Here is an 18,115-nt window from a genome sequence, read left to right on the forward strand (position 1 = left end):
AGATGGGTGTATATGTGTGTGTGTCTATGTGTGGCTTGGGGTGACATGGGAAGTGTGAAGGGTATCTGAAAGAGATTGGGAAGGAGGGAAATGAGACAGGTTAGAGGGAAATGGATTCTGGGGGCAAGGTTCATGGCGTCCCTGGGGGCTCCCCAGGAACTGGTTGAATAGGCTCTAGCCCCTGGACACTAGACCATTTGTCCAGGCTCTAGCCCCTGGACACTACATTGGACCATTTGCTGTGGTTGTTAGGAGGAGGAGGACAATATTCCTGTTGCAGGGAGTTAGCTGACAACCATCAATGAAGGTCATAAGGATGAGCAGTTCACAAAGCTCCTACACCTTGTTTCTCATTTAATGCCTGAAAAATCCCTGTAAAGCATAAAACAGGCTCACAAAAGAAGGGCCCCAGCCAGGTGCAGTGACTCACGCTTATCATTCCAGCACTTTGGGAGGCTGAAGCGGGAGGGTCCCTTGAGCCCAGGAATTCAAGACCACCCTGGGTAACATAGTGAGACTCCATCTCTACAGATAATTTTAGAAATTAGCCAGGCATGGTGGAGTGAGCTGGTGGTCCCAGCAACTTGGGAGGCTGAGGTGAGAGGATCATCTGAGCCAGGGAGGTGGAGGTTGCAGTGAGCTGAGATCATGCCACCACTGCACTCTAGCCTGAGCAACAGAGCAAGACCCTGTTTCTAATAATAATAATAATAATAATAATAACAACAATAAAGGAGTCCCTTAGCAAGGAAGTGGTGGAGCTAGGGGATGAGTTCCCCCAGAAGCCGAAGGCCATAGGCTCTTTACCCTGTGTCCCAAGGTAGGGGAACCAGGCAGAGCTGGAATGTGTGCTGTTTGTTTGCCCAAAAACCTATCCAGGGTTACAGGCCAGTTGGGAGAAAACATAAAACATCCTCCACAGCCTACATTGAGCAAAACAAAACTTGATTTTGAGGAATTGTGCAGGTGTGGGAAGAGGAAAGACTCCCATGTGGAGTCAGGATAGCTGGGTTCCACCTCGACTGGGCCCTTGCTGTTTGCATGTCATTGAATCTCTGAACCGCAGTTTCCTCACGTATAAAATGGGGATAAAAGCGCCTACCCCCTGGGGATGATGTGAAGACTCAACAAGAGAATGCACGTGTTGTTCTGAATGTAGTACAGGGCACAGAGCAAGCACTCAGTACTTTTTATGTTATATTACCAATATTATATGGTACATTATATGGTATATACCATGTTATATTACCTTGTATTATTACCATAATACAAGGAGGTTGGGCTGCGTGGTTGCTCATTCAGGCCCTGGTGCTGTTCCCCACCTTCAGGCCTGGCTCCTGTGGCTAGAGCCCTGGTGCCCACAGCTCAACCTGGACCTTTCCACCCTTGAAGGGCTCATGATGCAGCATCAGGGAGTCCCAGATCGAGCTGCTACCACCTCCAAGTCGGCTGCAGCTGTGCATCCGCTCAGACCACAAGACTCGATGGAGATGCTGACCTCTCTTTGTTCTCCCAACAAGTACTAGGCAAGGAGGGAAGGAAGGTGAGCGCTTAGAAAAAAACGTGTTGGTTTGCACTGAAATTACATTACGCTATCGTGGAGGTAAAGGAGAGGGGTTGAGCCGGTCAAGAATCCAGGCAACCTGACCCTATTTGCTCGTATCTCCTTTTGATCGCTAAGGGCAAGCGCCCGTGACAAACATGGCGGCGGCAGCTTCAGGTGCGGTCACCTGCCAGTGCTGCGGTCCCGGGGCCGCGCGGAGCCAATCGCTGGGCGGGGGCGGAGGGAGAGGCTGGGGAAGCCCTAGAAGCGCGCGCAGGCGCACTGGCTTGCACCTGGCTCCCGCCAGCCGTAGGATTAGGCTTCGCCGGCTACGATTGCGGTGAGAAGCTGGCCAGAGGCCGGGGCTCGCGGGCAGGAGCGGGCTGGGCTGGGGCCGATCTGGCACAAACTACAGGCCCGAGGGGGAGGGGAATGCTTTGCGCTCTGGGAGTCATGGGGGCTATCTGCGGGGGTCTTTGGGGTGATCATATTGTGGATTGGAAGAGTTCTGTGGTCCGGGAGGAAGAAGCGGGCTTCAAGGCGGCAAGGGTGGAATCCTCGCAGAAGGGCTCTCCGGGGGTCTGGAGGAAAGGGATGCAGTGGGTCAGATAGCTCCCTGGCGTTCTGGGATCGAGGGATGCACTGATCAGGCTGGGATCCGTTCTATTAGCATAAAGGCATTTAACCCTGGTGGCACTTGGGGAGCTTTAAAAAAACACCGATGCTGGGCCCGCCCTGAGAGATTCCGATTTAACTGCGCTGGGTGAGGCCTGGGCCTCGGTATTATTGCACAGCTCCTCAGGTGATTTTAACGTGCAGGCGGTGGAGAGCAGCCCTACACGTGTTTCAGCACCAGCTATTGAGTGAAGAGCTCCTGGGCTGATCCCAAACTCCTCAGTGGCTTGGGAGGGGTGGGTGGTCCTGAGGTGAAGCTGTTGCCTCTTCAAGGACCTGTGGGGGAGGGGCAGGGAGAAGGTCCCCATCTCAACAAGTTGAAAACTCATTTCCAGCCGGAGGAGGAGGATGGGCCCCCCACCCCCCAACCCTGGTGCTAGACCCTGCTGTGGGGAGACTGGGCAGGAAGACATGACTCCCATAGTGAAACAGGAAACACAGCAGACAATTCAGAGGTCAGCTGCCTGTTGACAAAAGGGCACATATTATACCTTTCATGTTCATTTGTTCATTTGGTATTTCTGAGGACAGGCAGAAAATGGAATTGTTTTCCCTGCTTCACAGATGTAGGAATAGACTAAGATAGTAAGTTAATGTTCACGCCTGGCCCAGGGCTCCTGACTCCGAACTATGCCTATTTGTAGCTTTTCCCTCTGCACTAATACCTCTTGTACAGCCTGATGCCCCTCACTCCAGGGGCCCAGTTCGGCATTCTTGGTTCCCTCCACTAAATTCATCAGCCTCCCCCACCCACCATAGGTTGGTTCAGAAATCAGGGAGATGCTGCTGCTTCCATCCCTTTCCAGTCTGTACCTCCCAGGGGCCTGACAGGGTGAAGGAGAAGAGTTTTGACACCTGCCAGAGGGCTCCTTCCAAACAGATCTGATCCTGTCACTTCCCCACTCCCAGCGCCCCACCTGTTGTCCTCAGCATAGAATCTTGTACAAGGTTTACAAAACCTTTCCTGATATGGCCCCTTTCTCCCTTGCTGCTCTGAGCTCTCTTCCCAGATTGTTTCTGTGTCTCTTAGTACAGCGCTGTGCACCCGGCAAAAGCTTAATAAATGTTTCTCTGTTATGATCACTATTCTTTGTACCTGTTGCCTTGCTTTAGTATCTTACTCAGAGAGCCACATCAAGCTTCCCAGGCTGCCCCTTCTCTCTGACTCCCACAGTTAAGCAGAACACAGAGCTAGGGGCACAGTGGGGTCTGAGGATGACAGTTTTTCTATGACTGCTGCTGCTGTTGCCTAGGGCTGAGGATGTTCATACTGACCTTTTAGGGGCCAGTCGACCCAGCAGGGATTGACTGAGCACGCTGAGGGAGCCTGGTGCAGGCAAAGGGCAGAGATCAAGGTTGGGACTAACCCAGGCCTGCTTTATTTTTTATTTTTATTTTTAATTTTTTTTAGAGACAGAGTCTCCTTCTGTCGTCCTGGCTGGAGTGCAGTGGCGCTATCTCGCTCACTGCAAGCTCTGCCTCCCAGGTTCACACCATTCTCCTGTCTCAGCCTCCCAAGTAGCTGGGACTATAGGCGCCCGCCACCATGCCCGGCAAATTTTTGTATTTTTAGTAGAGACGGGGTTTCACCATGTTAGCCAGGATGGTCTCGATCTCCTGACCTCGTGATCCACCCGTGTCAGCCTCTCAAAGTGCTGAGATTACAGGCGTGAGCCACCGCACCCGGCATCAGCCCTGCTTTTAAGAAGCCCGTGGGCTGGAGGAGGGGAAGGGAGGCATCTGGATGCCTGATAAGGGGGAAATCGGGAGAGAACACTTGATTGGGTGTGCTTGAGAAAGCCGTGACACTGGATGAACGGGATTTGATAAGATGGGGGCAGGGTGTGGGGGGATGATGAAGTGAGAATGCTGTTGTTTTAGTCAAAACCTGTTTTGAATCTTGACTTGGGCCTGTTATTTAATCTTCAGAGCCTTGGTTTCTTCATGTACAAAGCGTGAATGCAGATAGTAACAGAGCTGTAAGGGGTCTGATGATGGATGTAAAACCCAAGCATACCCTGTATGGCTGAGGAATAGTACATAGTTATCCTAGGGTATCTTAGGTGGCAGGAACAGCATGAAAAAAAGTGTGGAGGTGGCATTTAAAAAGGAATTTGATGGATGGCAGACAAGAGGGGCTAGGATATTCCAGGTGGCAAAAGGCGTAAAGTTTGGGTGCTGGAAAGACAATTTCAATCATGGATTTGGCAGAAAGGTCAATGATTTTTATTTTTGATTGATGTTGCCCCAGCTGGTCTCTAACTCCTGGCCCCAAGTGATCCTTCTGCCTTGGCCTTCCAAAGTGCTAAAATTATAGGCATAAGCCACCACGCTCCACCTAGTGACTGATCTGTAAAGATCATGAAACCACACGGTGGCTCACTCCTGTAACCCCAGCACTTCAGGAAGCCAAGGCGGGAGGATCACTTGAGGTCAGGAGTTCAAGACCAGCCTGGCCAACATGGCGAAACCCTGTCTGTACAAAAAATACAAAAATTAGTCAGGCATGGTGGTGCACGCCTGTGATCCCAACTACTTGGGAGGCTGAGGCAGGAAAATTTCTTGAACCTGGGAGGCGGAGGTTGCAGTGAGTCAAGAACCCACCACTGCACTCTAGCCTGGGCGACAGTGTGAGACCCTGTCTCAAAAAAATAAAAAATAAAAATAGGCCGGGCGCGGTGGCTCAAGCCTGTAATCCCTGCACTTTGGGAGGCCGAGACGGGCGGATCACGAGGTCAGGAGATCAAGACCATCCTGGCTAACATGGTGAAACCCCGTCTCTACTAAAAAATACAAAAAACTAGCCGGGCGAGGTGGCGGGCGCCTGTAGTCCCAGTTACTCGGGAGGCTGAGGCAGGAGAATGGCGTGAACCCAGGAGGCGGAGCTTGCAGTGAGCTGAGATCCGGCCACTGCACTCCAGCCTGGGCGACAGAGCGAGACTCCGTCTCAAAAAAAAAAAAACAAAAAACAAAAATAAAAATAAATAAATAAATATCATGAAACCAAACTTCAGAGAAATGGAAAGAAAATGGTTACTGTAGGCCAGGCGCAGTGGCTCACGCCTGTAATCCCAGCACTTTGGGAGGCTGAGGCGGGTGGATCACGAGGTCATGAGTTGAAGACCAGCTTGATCAACATGGTGAAACCCTGTCTCTACTAAAAATACAAAAATTAGCTGGGTGTGGTGGCACATGCCTGTAATCCCAGCTGCTCGGGAGACTGAAGCAGGAGAATTGCTTGAACCTGGGAGGCAGAGGTTGCAGTGAGCTGAGATTGCGCCACCGCACTTCAGCCTGGGCAATGGAGGGAGACTCTGTCTCAAAAAAAAAAAAAAAAAAAAAAAAAAAAAAAAAAAAAAGGGCTGGGCGCGGTGGCTCAGGCCTGTAATCCCAGCACTTTGGGAGGCCGAGACGGGCAGATCACGAGGTCAGGAGATCGAGACCATCCTGGCTAACACAGTGAAACCCCGTCTCTACTAAAAAATACAAAAAACTAGCCGGGCGAGGTGGCGGGCGCCTGTAGTCCCAGCTACTTGGGAGGCTGAGGCAGGAGAATGGCGTGAACCTGTGAGGCGGAGCTTGCAGTGAGCTGAGATCCGGCCACTGCACTCCAGCCTGGGCAAGAGAGCCAGACTCCGCCTCAAAAAAAAAAAAAAAAAGAAAAAAGAAAATGGCTACTGTGGGCCGGGCACAGTAGTGGCTCACACCTGTAATCCCGACACTTTGAGAGGCCGAGGCAGGCAGATCACTTGAGGTCAGGAGTTCAAGACCAGCCTGGCCAATGTGGTGAAACCCCATCTCTACGAAAAATACAAAAATTAGACTGGGCGTGGTGGCTCATGCCTGTAATCCCAGTACTTTGGGAGGCTGAGGCGGGTGGATCACGAGGTCAGGAGTTCGAAACCAGCCTGACCAATATGGTGAAACCCCGTCTCTACTAAATATACAAAAAAAATTATGGCCAGGCGCAGTGGCTCACGCCTGTAATCCCAACACTTTGGGAGGCCGAGGCGGGCGAATCATGAGGTCAGGAGATTGAGACCATCCTGGCTAACACTGTGAAACCCTGTCTCTACTAAAAATACAAAAAATTAGCCAGGTGCAGTGGCAGGCGCCTGTAGTCCCTGCTACTCGGGAGGCTGAGGCAGGAGAATGGTGTGAACCCGGGAGGTGGAGCTTGCAGTGAGCCGAGATCGCGCCACTGCACTCCAGCCTGGGTGATAGAGTAAGACTCCGTCTCAAAAAAAGAAAAAAAAAAAAAAGATTTTGCCGAGTGTGGTCATGTGCGCCTGTAATCCCCGCTACTCAGGAGGCTGAGGCAGGAGCATGGCTTGAACCCAGGAGGCGGAGGTTGCAGTGAGCCTAGATCGTGCCACTGCACTCCAGCTTGGGCGACAGAGGAAGACTCCATCTCTACAAAAAAATTAAAAAATAAAAAATAAAAAATTAGCCGGGTGTGGTGGTGGGCGCCTGTAATCCCAGCTACTCAGGAGACTGAGGAAGGAGAATCGCTTGAACCTGGGAGGTGGAGGTTGCAGTGAGCTGAGATTGCGCCACTGCACTCCAGCCTGGGCGACAGAGTGAGACTCCATCTTAAAAAAAAAAAAAAAAAAAATAGCTGTTGTGTGTTGAGGGTCTTCCATGTAGCAGGCACTTGGCTTTATATTCCTTTTGCATTTCAGCCCCCAGCCATCTAAGAGGTTGACATTAACCTCCCCACTTTGTGGGCGAGGAGCCTGAGGCTCAGGGAGAGGGAGTGACTGGCTCAAGGCCACCAGCTGGGACCATGAGGATGGGTCTTGGAAGGTGCCAGGAAGGTGGGTGGAGTTGGTTGCAGGTTACGAGATTTCTCACCAGCTTATGCAAGGCTGGTGTGGGCTCCAAGCTGTTCATCCCTGGGAGAGGTGGGGTTGCTGTTCTCTGCTGGGTGGATTGAGGGTGGGGAGGGCAAGTGGGGGAAGGCTGTTTCCTGATGGAGGAGTGGAATCTGGAAGATAAACCCCCAAAAGAGTAACCCTGGCCGGGCCTGGTGGCTCTCGCCTGTAACCCAGCACTTTGAGGCCAAGGAGGGCGGATCACCAGGTCAGGAGACCGAGACCATCCCGGCTAACACGGTGAAACCGCATCTCTACGAAAAATACAAAAAATTAGCTGGGCGTGGTGACGGGCGCCTGTAGTCCCAGCTACTCGGGAGGCTGAGGCAGGAGAATGGCGTGAACTCAGGAGGCGGAGCGTGCAGTGAGACAAGATGGCACCACTGCACTCTGGCGTGGGCAACAAAGCAAGACTCCATCTCAAAAAAAAAGAAAAAGAAAAGGATAGGCATTATTACCCCATTTTATAGATGAGGAAACTCCAGCCCAGAAGGGTTGAATTGCCTGAGGTTACACTCTTAGTAGGAAGTACAGTTGGGATTTGAACCCAGGCCCTGCTGATGGCAAAAGTCATACCTGTTCCATCTCATTAACCTTCTTCTACCCATTGTGGGTGCAGGGAGGTGGCTGGGGGAGGCTGGGGACCTTGTGTGCAGGGCTCACCTTCACCAGCAACAAGGACAGATCACTGGGCATCTGGGTAGGGATGGGGAGGCTTCACTCCCTTTTGACAAAGGCAGGAGAGTTCTGAAAGCCCTGGAGGAACTGGAGTAAGTGACCCAGCTAAGGATGGTAACAGAGGTGGACATCGTGCTTTACAGCCCCAGGCACCTTCAGAGGGCATCTCATTTAATCCCACCTCATCCCTGTGTGGCGGGCGTGGAGCCTCTCCATTTTACAGAAGGGCTGAGAGGTTGGATAGTGATAAATCTCTAAAGCTTTAGTGCTCACCATTTTTAAAATTTTATTTTTATTTATTTATTTTTGAGGGAGAGTTTCGCTCTGTCGCTCAGGCTGGAGTGCGATCTGGGCTCACTGTAACCTCCACCTCCAGGGTTCAAACAATTCTCCTGCCTCAGCTCCCGAGTAGCTGGGACTACAGGTGTCTGCCACCACACTGGCTAATTTTTGTATTTTTAGTAGAGACGGGGTTTTGCCCTACTGGCCAGGCTGGTCTCAAATTCCTGGCCTCAAGTGATCTGCCCACCTTGGCCTCCCAAAGTGATGGGATTACAAGTGTGAGCCACTGTGCCTAGCCCCGTATGTCTTTTTTCCATATGTTTCTCAGAAAAGCAGTGTTGAGGGAATGTAGGGTGATGGATGTGTTCATTATCTTGTTTGTGGTGATGATTTCACAGGTACTTGCATATGGTGAAACTTATCAGCCTGCATGCTTTGAAAACTGTGCAGTTTAGTGTTTGTCAATTAGACCTGAATAAAGCTTTGAGGAAAAAAAGAAATGCATTTTCTTCAGGGGGCTCAAGGGCCTCAGGGAAAGGCCATCCTCCTGCCTTGGGACAAGATAGGATCACTGTGGCCCACGGGGGTAGTGGTGGGGACTTGCAGGCTTAGAGTGCTTCTTTCTTTTTTTTTTTAATTTCTTTTTGAGACTGAGTTTCGCTTTTGGTGCTGAGGCTAGAGTGCTCGCCTCCCAGGTTCAAGCAATTCTCCTGCCTCAGCCTCCCTAGTAGCTGGGATTACAGGCATGTGCCACCACGCCCAGCTAATTTTTTGTATTTTTAGTAGAGACGGGGTTTCACCGTGTTAGCCAGGCTGGTGTGTTAGCCAGTCTGGTCTCGAACTCCTGATCTCAGGTGATCCGCCCACCTTGGCCTCCCAAAGTGCTGGGATTACAGGCATGAGCCACTGCACCCGGCTGGGTGTCAGGGTTTTTATAAGCACCGGATGGGGGCATGGTGGGCCAGGGTGGTCTTGGGAAATGCAACATTTGGGCAGGAAAAAAAAAAAGCCTGTCCTCACCTAGGTCAGGCCCGGGGTGGAGCCCTAGCTAGGGACCATGCCCTCCTCTACCCAGCACTTCCCTTCCCCACTTCCGTATCATTTAAAGGGACTACGTCCTTCTGTTTCCGGCACTTCCCTTCCCATCTTCCGTATCAATACCAACAGTGAGTGCTTTCTGTGAGTTATGTCAGTTAATCCTTATGATTTGCAAAATAGGCATAACAATCTCCTTTTACCTTTTAGAGAAGAGGAGGCTAAGGCCTGGGTTGGGTAACTGCCTGACATTTTACTGTAAGTGCATTGTGTGCCCAAGCTCAGGGTTGTCCCGTCTAGACCATTAAAGTCACACAGTGCGATCTAAGAAGACACTGAGCATTCAGTCCTGGCACGTGACCTGGCTCAGCACTCGCTGGGTGTCTGCCGTCTCTTCCCACAGTCTCTCTGTTTCCTCGAGTCACTCCCAGATTAGTGGTGTCTAGCTCAGCACTGTTTCCGTTGTACTTCATTCATAATTCCCAGCACTGTTGTCAGTACAAACTCTCCTGTTGGAAATGAGTTTTTAAATTATTCAGAGGTCTGGGGTTAAGAGCAGAGCTGGCATTGATCCCTGTTCCTCACTGGTTCCTTCTTTCCCAGGGATGAGGATGACAAGACTGCCTGTGGCCATGAGCCCTCCCCGGTGCTCCTGGGGTTAAGGCTGGGGCTGCAACCATGGGGCTGGATCGGCCCCAGGCCTGGTTGCTGGGTCTGCCCACAGCTGCGGTCTATGGCTCCCTGGCTCTCTTCACCACCATCCTGCACAATGTCTTCCTGCTCTACTATGTAGACACCTTTGTATCAGTGTACAAGATCAACAAAATGGCCTTCTGGGTCGGAGAGGTAAGGCCAGCGCTGGGTGGCCAACATGGAGGAGGGTGTAGGGTGGAGACTAGAGGCTGTCCAGGCTGCCGGGCAGATTGCAGGCGCCAGCTCCCACCCAGTCAGAGGCATGGGCAGTCCAGGTTGTTCACCAAGACTCAGCAAGAAAAGCTGTGGAGGCCTTGATGACTCCTCCTTGGTGGGAACTAGATCAGCTTTCCTGGCCACTGTCTTACGTAGTTGCTGTTCTGTGTATTCATATATATAATATGTTCACATACATGAATTTATCAGCTGCATACATTTACCAGCTGGGCTCTGGATGGGTGCGAGTTTGAGGGGGGCAGTGGTTTGACTAGCAGAGTAGGGTTTTTTTTTTGTTTGTTTGTTTGAGATGGAGTATCACTCTTGTCGCATAGGCTAGAGTGCAGTGGCGCAATCTCAGCTCACTGCAACCTCTGCCTTCCTGGTTCAAGTGATTCTCCTGTCTCAACCTCCCCAGTAGCTGGGATTACAAGCGCCCGCCACCATGCCCAGCTAATTTTTGTATTTTTAGTAGAGACGAGGTTTCGCCATGTTGGCCAGGCTGGTCTCGAACTCCTGACCTCAGGTGATCCATCCACCTCGGCCTCCTGAAGTGCTGGGATTACAGGCGTGAGCCACCGCACCTGGCCAGAGTGGGTTTTAGCAGAGGAACTGACACGAGCAAAGGTTTGCGGGTAGGAAAGCTGGGGCCATCTTTGAGGGGTGGTGAGCAGGCTGGGGTGGGAGGAGCCCTGGAGAGGAGGCTGCCTAGAGCCCACCTGCCTGTCTCCCCTCTGTCTGCAGACGGTGTTTCTCCTCTGGAACAGCCTCAATGACCCCCTCTTCGGCTGGCTCAGTGACCGGCAGTTCCTCAGCTCCCAGCACCGGTTGGTGTATTGGGAACAGCTCGTAATTGGTTCAGTCCCACCCTACTGCTACCCAGGAGGGAGGACCCCTGCCTGTGTTTGGGGTGGAGAAGGAAGGGGAGACTATTTCAGTGTTGCCCATGCCCCTTCCCTTCCTGGGGTCTAGGGTGCTCTGTTTGGGTTGGAGTGGTGGCCTTGGACGCACCCTTGCCTGGCTTGGCAGGTGAAGAGATCTACCCTGGCTTGGCTTGGCTGGCCCCTCTGGACTGTGGACTGCAAACACCCTCTGCTGCTTCTAGAAGATTCCTTTGCCCCATCCCTTCTTGATCCCATCATCACTCCCAACCTTGAGAAGTGGGCATCCCATACCCTTTGGCCATCAGCCCAACAGGCTAATAATGGGGTGGAAATTGGGGCAGAGGATGGAGTGTACCCACTGCTGAGTTGTGCTTCCTAAATTGCAGACTGGGGACTTGGGGGACAGTGGGACTACCCTGTTGTGAGTCCCACACCCTGGGCCTCCATCCCTCCCCCGGAGCCTGGGCAAGGGGAACTTCGGCCTGCCAAGGCTTACAGGGCATCTCCCAACAACCCTCCTTTCCCCAGCAGGTCAGGCGCTGGGCTCTCCTCAAGGGCCGTGGTGCTGGCCCGGGTGCGGGCCCTGGGCTGGCATGGGCCGCTGCTGGCGCTGTCATTCCTGGCATTCTGGGTGCCCTGGGCCCCAGCTGGCCTGCAGTTCTTGCTGTGCCTGTGCCTCTATGATGGCTTCCTGACGCTCGTGGACCTGCACCACCACGCCTTGCTGGCCGACCTGGCACTCTCAGCCCACGACCGCACCCACCTCAACTTCTACTGCTCCCTCTTCAGCGCAGCCGGCTCCCTCTCTGTCTTTGCCTCCTATGCCTTTTGGAACAAGGAGGATTTCTCCTCCTTCCGCGCTTTCTGCGTGACACTGGCTGTCAGCTCTGGGCTGGGCTTTCTGGGGGCCACACAGCTGCTGAGGCGGCGGGTTGAGGCCGCCCGAAGGGACCCAGGGTGCTCAGGCCTGGCTGTGGATTTCGGGTGAGTGGCCAGCCCTGGTTCTTCAGGTCCTCACCAGCAACCTTCTAAGTCTGATTTTGGTGCTATGTCCTTGGCTTATGGGGGCTGCCCTGGGATGTGTTGGGGGATAACTCTGGCCAGCCCCAGGCAGTTCTCCACTCCCTTCTGCCCCACAGCCTGTGTGGAGAGGAGCTGCTTGTGGGCAGTGAGGAGGCAGACAGCATCACCTTGGGCCAATATCTCCGGCAGCTGGCACGCCATCGGAACTTCCTGTGGTTTGTGAGCATGGACCTGGTGCAGGTATGGGGGAACGGCTCCAGGCACCTCTACAGCTGGCCTGGACTTCACTCAAGGGGACAGACTCTTCAAGAGCTGGGAACTCGGCCAGGCACAGTGGCTTATGCCTGTAGTCCCAGCAGTTTGGGAGGCTGAGGCAGGTGGATCACTTGAGGACAGGAGTTCGAGACCAACCTGGCTAACATGGCGAAACCCCATAAAAATACAAAAATTAGCTGGGCATGGTGTAATTCCAGCACATCTGTAATTCCAGCTATTTGGGAGGCTGAGGCAGGAGAATCACTTGAACCTGGAAGGCGGAGGTTGCAGTGAGCTGAGAGGGCACCATTGCCCTCCAGCCTGGGTAACAGAGTGAGACTCCTTCTCAAAGGAAAAAAAAAAAAGAGCTGGGAACTGAGTTCTGGGCCACCCAGGAGGTCTGCTGGGCAATTTGATGGCAGGAATGCAGGTTAAGTAGTCAGGAGGCCTGGATTCTAGCGCCCTCTGAGTTTTTCCCTCCCTGTGTGATCTTAGGCAGGTCTCAGGCTCTCTGGGGAGCCCTGTCCTCTCCTGTAAAGTGAGGATATTAGACAGAGATGCCCCCTTTGGGGACCCTTTAACCATTTTTTTAAGACACCAAGCACTGCCAGGTGCAGTGGCTCGCGCCTGTAATCCCAGCACTTTGGGACGCCAAGGTGGAAAGACCGCTTGAGCCCGGAGTTCGAGGCTGCAGTGAGTTATAATTGCACCACTGCACTCCAGCCTGGGGGAGTTCGAGGCTGCAGTGAGTTATAATTGCACCACTGCACTCCAGCCTGGGGGAGTTCGAGGCTGCAGTGAGTTATAATTGCACCACTGCACTCCAGCCTGGGGGAGTTCGAGGCTGCAGTGAGTTATAATTGTACCACTGCACTCCAGCCTGGGCGGCAGAGCAAGGCTCCATCTCTAAAAAAAAGAAGAGCCAAATGCTCTACCTAAAACATGTAGTATATAAACCAGCTGAACTTAGAAATAAACTGTTTTCATGTCATGAAATTTGTTTCACTGATGTGTTTTCTTTTTTTTTTTTCTTCTCACTTTGTGGCCCAGGCTGGAGTATAGTGGCGTGATCTGGGTTCAAATGATTCTCCCACCTCAGCCTCCCGGGTAGATGGGATTACAGGCATGCAATAAAACACCCGACTAATTTTTTGTATTTTTTGTAGAGACGGGGTTTTGCCATGTTGGCCAGGCTGGTCTCAAACGCCTGGCCTTAAGTGATCCACCTGCCTTGGCCTCCCAAAGTGCTAAGGTGCTAGGATTACAAGTGTGAGCCCCCGTGCCCAGCCTCCCTAATGTGTTTTCAATTAAAAAGAAAAAGCTTTTAATTGCTCAGATACTATTTTGCCATGGCTTCTAACTTTTTAGCAAAGTTAGGTAACACCAGGAATGTGGTTTTAGGTTGTGTTCTGGCATGTTCTGTGTTTAGGGACATGGGGAAAAAGGCCTGCTCTTACTCTTGCTGCTCTGAGGATGGGGTGTGGGGGGGTTGGCAGATGTGTGCTCCCCTGTTGGCTTCCAGCCTTGTCAGCTCCCCTCCCACCTGGAAGCCTCCTCACCATCGCTGTCGGGTTGCAGGTCTTCCACTGCCACTTCAACAGCAACTTTTTCCCTCTCTTCCTGGAGCATCTGTTGTCTGACCATATCTCCCTTTCCACGGGCTCCATCCTGTTGGGTGAGTGGGGGCCTTCTGTGCTTCATGCAGGCTGGAAGGAGAGAGACTTTATATTTAGTAGAGACGGGGTTTCACTGTATTAGTCAGGATGGTCTCCATCTCCCAACCCTGTGATCCACCTGCCTCGGCCTCCCAGAGTACTGGGATTACAGGTGTGAGCCACTGCACCCAGCCAGGACAATCTTTTTAAGACACCAAGGGCTGCCGGGTACAGTGGGCATGGGGGGCAGTGTGTGCTGGCGGTTGGGGGGGGCAGAGGCTGCGCTGGTGTCGGTCCTCTTGGAGATGGTGGCACCCTGAGGGGGTGCAGTGACTGGTTAACACAAAGGAATATCATCTGATGGGCTGGGTGTGAGTCTTGACTCTGTGCTCATCTGGTGGGCAGCCTCGGGTGGGTTAGTTCATCTTTTTGGGCCTCTCTTTCTCATCTGTAAAGTGGGGATGATAATAGTACTCACCTTAAGGGGCTGTAAGGATGAACTAAGACAGTGACGCTCTTAGCACAGAGCCCAGTGCATTGCTAGTGTACAGGAATGCAGTTGGCCGTGAAGCTGGTGGCACTCACTGGCACTGCAGCAGTGCCCTTAACAAGGTGGCGCCCCGTCTCCCTCCCCAGGCCTCTCCTATGTTGCTCCCCATCTCAACAACCTCTACTTCCTGTCCCTGTGCCGGCGCTGGGGTGTCTATGCGGTGGTGCGGGGACTCTTTCTGCTCAAGCTGGGCCTTAGCCTGCTCATGTTGTTGGCCGGCCCGGACCACCTCAGCCTGCTGTGCCTCTTCATTGCCAGGTATGCCCCTGCCCATGCTCCCCCCAACACCTCTGTCCCATGCCTTCATTCCTGCCTACTCTTTCCCTCTACTGCAGCAACCGCGTCTTCACTGAGGGCACCTGTAAGCTGCTGACCTTGGTGGTCACCGACTTGGTAGATGAGGACCTGGTGCTGAACCACCGCAAGCAGGCAGCCTCGGCACTCCTCTTTGGCATGGTTGCCCTGGTGACCAAGCCAGGCCAGACCTTTGCCCCGCTGCTAGGCACCTGGCTGCTCTGTTTCTACACAGGTGAGGGCCTGGCGACAGGCAAGAGCTCTTAAGGCTCCAGGGGGCACAGCTTACCTGGCACACTGGCAAGCCTGGGCTCTGGGTCCAGTGAGGAAAGGTGGCAACTGGCGTCCCCCCAACATGGCTAGAGTCGTTGGGTCACAGATTCCGCCATGCTTTCTTAGTTCATTCATTTATTCATTCATTCAACAAATATGTACGGAATCCCTTCCCTGCAGGCCCTGCTCTGGGTGCCAGGGAGCTAACCATGAATGAGATAGACAAGGTCTTTGCCACCACGGAGCTTGTATTCTAGTCAGGTGTGGGGTGGGGTTGGCAATAAACAGCCAAATAAGACATTATCAGGCAGTGACAGTGTTACAGTGAAATTAGGGTGATGTGAGATGGTGTGACTCAGAAGCTATGTAGTGTCATCAGGGAAGGGCTCTCTGAGAAGGTGCCCCTCAGGATGTGAGCTGAATGGCAAGGATTTGTCTAGAAAAGGTCTCAGTGAATCGCAGGCAGAGGTAACAGCAGGTGCAAAGGCCCAGGGTGTCAGGGGTGATTAGGAGATGTGGCTGGAAAAGTGAAGAGGGCTTTGTTGACCAGGGCAGTATTGGAAGCAAGCTGTTGGGAGCGTTATTTATTTATTTATTTATTTATTTATTGATATAGGGTCTCCCTGTCACCCAGGCTGGAGTGCAGTGGCACAATCTTGGCTCACTACAGCCTTGACCTCCCAGGTTCAAGTGAGCCTGCTACCTCAGCCTCCCAAGTAGTTGGGACCACAGGCGTATGCCACCATGTCGGCTAACTTTTTGTATTTTATGTAGAGATGGGGTTTTGCCAGGTTGCCCAGGCTGGTCTCAAACTCCTGAGCTCAGGTGATCCACCCACCTCGGTCTCCCAAAGTGCTTAGATTACAGGCTTGAGTCACCATTCCTGGCCAGGGAGGGTTTTAAACAGGGAAGTGACGTGGTGTGATTTGACTTTTTAACAAAATTCACTCTGGGCTGGGTGAGGTGGGTCATACCTGTAATCCCAGCACTTTGGGAGGCTGAGGAGGGAGATCACCTGAGGTCAGGAGTTTGAGACCAGCTTGGTCAACGTATAGTGAAACCCCCGTCTCTACTAAAAAATACAAAAATTAGCTGGGTGTGGTGCATGCCTGTAGTCCCAGCTATTTGGGAAGCTGAGGCAGGAGGATCGCTTGAACCTGGAAGGCAGGAGGATTGCTTGAACCTGGGAGGCAGACGTTGCAGTGAGCAGAGATCGTGCCACTGTACTCCAGCTTGGGAGACAGAGCGAGACTCCATCTCTCAAAAAAAAAAAGAAAAAGAAAAAAAAAGTTCACTCTGGCTGCTGTATGGACAGCAGATCATAGGGAGGCCAGAATGGGGACAGCAGGGAGATCTTTGGGAGACTGTGGCAGAGGCCATGGAGACTTGGGTCAGGGTGGTGGCAGGTGGGATACGTTTTGGAGTTGGGGGGAGATGAAGGATTGGGTGTTGGGGGAGTGATGGCGTGAAACGAACCAGGGAACTGAGGAGGACTTTGAGGTTTTAGGCCTGAGTTATTGGGTAGATGGTGGTGCTCATCACTGAGATGGGAAGAGTAGGAGAGGAGCGGATTTGAAGGACTCAGGAGTTGTAGTCTGCACATGTCCATGTGGTGTCTGAGATGTCACACCATGGACTTGGAGGGCACCAAGGCTTGGAGGGCAATGGGCTGACCATAGTCTTTCTGTGCTCTCTTGTCCTAGGTCATGACCTCTTCCAGCAGTCCCTGATAACCCCTGTGGGGAGTGCCCATCCTTGGCCAGAGCCCCCAGCCCCAGCCCCTGCACAGGCCCCGATGCTCCGCCAGGGCTGCTTCTACCTGCTGGTGCTGGTACCCATCACCTGTGCTCTGCTGCAGCTCTTCACCTGGTCCCAGTTCACGCTGCACGGGAGACGCCTGCACATGGTCAAGGCCCAGCGCCAGAACCTGTCACAGGCCCAAACCCTGGATGTTAAGATGGTGTGAGAGCTGTGGCAAGGCCACCCCACTGAGGACGCTGCCAGCAGCCTGGGGGAGGAGCCAGTTTTTTTTTTTTTTTTTAAGGATTTCATAGCTGTTTTGTTTTTGTTTTTGTTTTTGTTTTTGGAGATGTTCCCTCAAAAAATTGATCTGTTGCCCAGGCTGGAGTGCAGTGTTGCAATCTGGGCTCACTGAAACCTCCACCACCCAGGTTCAAGCGATTCTCCTGCCTCAGCCTCCCGAGTAGCTGGGATTACAGGAGTGTGCCACCACGTCTGGCTACTTTTTGTAATTTTAGTAGAGACAGGGTTTCATCACATTGGCCAGGCTAGTCTCGAACCCCTGACCTCAGGTGATCAGCCTGTCTCGGCCTCCCAAAGTGCTGGGATTACAGGCATGAACCACTATGGCTGACCTAATTTTTGTATTATTTAGTAGAGATGAGGTTTCACCACGTTGGCCAGGCTGGTCTCGAACTCCTGACCTCAAGTGATCTGCCTGCTTTGGTCTCCCAAAGTGCTGGGAATATAGGCGTGAGCCATCGCACCTGGCCAGGAGCCAGTTTTACCAGCATTCTGCTCCGCCACCTTCCTCCAGTGCAGCCTGGAAGACATGGCAGCAGGGAGCTCCTGGGGCTGAGCCAGGAGCATCACTGCAGTCAAAGTCTCTGATTAGCTGTCTGGCTCAGCTTGGGCAAGGGCTGGGCCGTATGTGCTCAGGGATGTGCTTCTCTTGTGGAGCAGGAGAACAGAAGAGGACCAAGAAGGGAGGGGGCTGCCCTGTGATGCACACGGGCCTGCCATGGGGTGTGGGAGCCTGTCCCACTGCCTGGCCGGAGCTGGCCGCTGTGGTGGACTCAGGAACCACTTTTGATACTGCAACTCCTCTCTTTTTCCCAGTCAGGGAAAGCTGACTCCAAGTCCCACCTCCCCCTCAGTCCACCCTTCTAGTAGTTTCTCTCAGAGGGTTCTCTGCTTCAGCTGTGCTTGAAGTGGCATGCCGCCTCTGCTGCAGGGCTCCCCTACCCCCACACGGCCTCTAAAGATGTTTATTTCCTTACAGACTGATTAAAGTCAGCCATTCTTTTTCCTCAAGTCTGTGCTGTGTGAGTGAATGGTGGGTTGCTGGGGTTGAGAACCAGGATTCCTTACTGACTAGAAAAAGCCCCCAAGAGCATTTTTCTGAATAAGAGTGATAGGCAGGCCAGGTGCAGTGGCTCATGCCT

At 52.8% G+C, this 18,115-nt stretch overlaps 1 protein-coding gene across 2 annotated transcripts; it reads left to right on the top strand.

Annotated features, from left to right (window-relative positions):
* Window positions 1-1,793: 1,793 nt before the first annotated feature.
* Window positions 1,794-17,984, top strand: MFSD13A (major facilitator superfamily domain containing 13A). Of its 2 annotated transcripts, none has more exons than XM_007963976.3 (9): window positions 1,794-1,883; window positions 9,691-9,933; window positions 10,741-10,823; window positions 11,409-11,864; window positions 12,020-12,143; window positions 13,737-13,833; window positions 14,450-14,621; window positions 14,699-14,892; window positions 16,634-17,984. In XM_007963976.3, the coding sequence occupies exons 2-9, from the start codon at window positions 9,766-9,768 to the stop codon at window positions 16,894-16,896; spliced, it is 1,557 nt and encodes a 518-aa protein (XP_007962167.1). In that variant the 5' UTR covers window positions 1,794-1,883; window positions 9,691-9,765; the 3' UTR covers window positions 16,897-17,984. The 2 variants fall into 2 exon arrangements, with proteins under 2 accessions (XP_007962167.1, XP_007962169.1); XM_007963978.3 differs by having other exon boundaries at window positions 11,412-11,864.
* Window positions 17,985-18,115: the final 131 nt, after the last annotated feature.

The sequence above is a fragment of the Chlorocebus sabaeus genome, chromosome 9 (genome assembly GCF_047675955.1).
Source record: "Chlorocebus sabaeus isolate Y175 chromosome 9, mChlSab1.0.hap1, whole genome shotgun sequence".
Classification (NCBI taxonomy): Eukaryota; Metazoa; Chordata; class Mammalia; order Primates; family Cercopithecidae; genus Chlorocebus; species Chlorocebus sabaeus.

Excerpts from the sequence above, each read along its gene's own strand:
- MFSD13A (XM_007963976.3), top strand. The coding sequence starts at position 9,766 with ATGGGGCTGGATCGGCCCCAGGCCTGGTTGCTGGGTCTGCCCACAGCT. Across the intron at positions 9,934-10,740 it reads TGGCCTTCTGGGTCGGAGAG|ACGGTGTTTCTCCTCTGGAA; the intron begins GTAAGGCCAGCG and ends CTCTGTCTGCAG. Across the intron at positions 13,834-14,449 it reads CACGGGCTCCATCCTGTTGG|GCCTCTCCTATGTTGCTCCC; the intron begins GTGAGTGGGGGC and ends CTCCCTCCCCAG.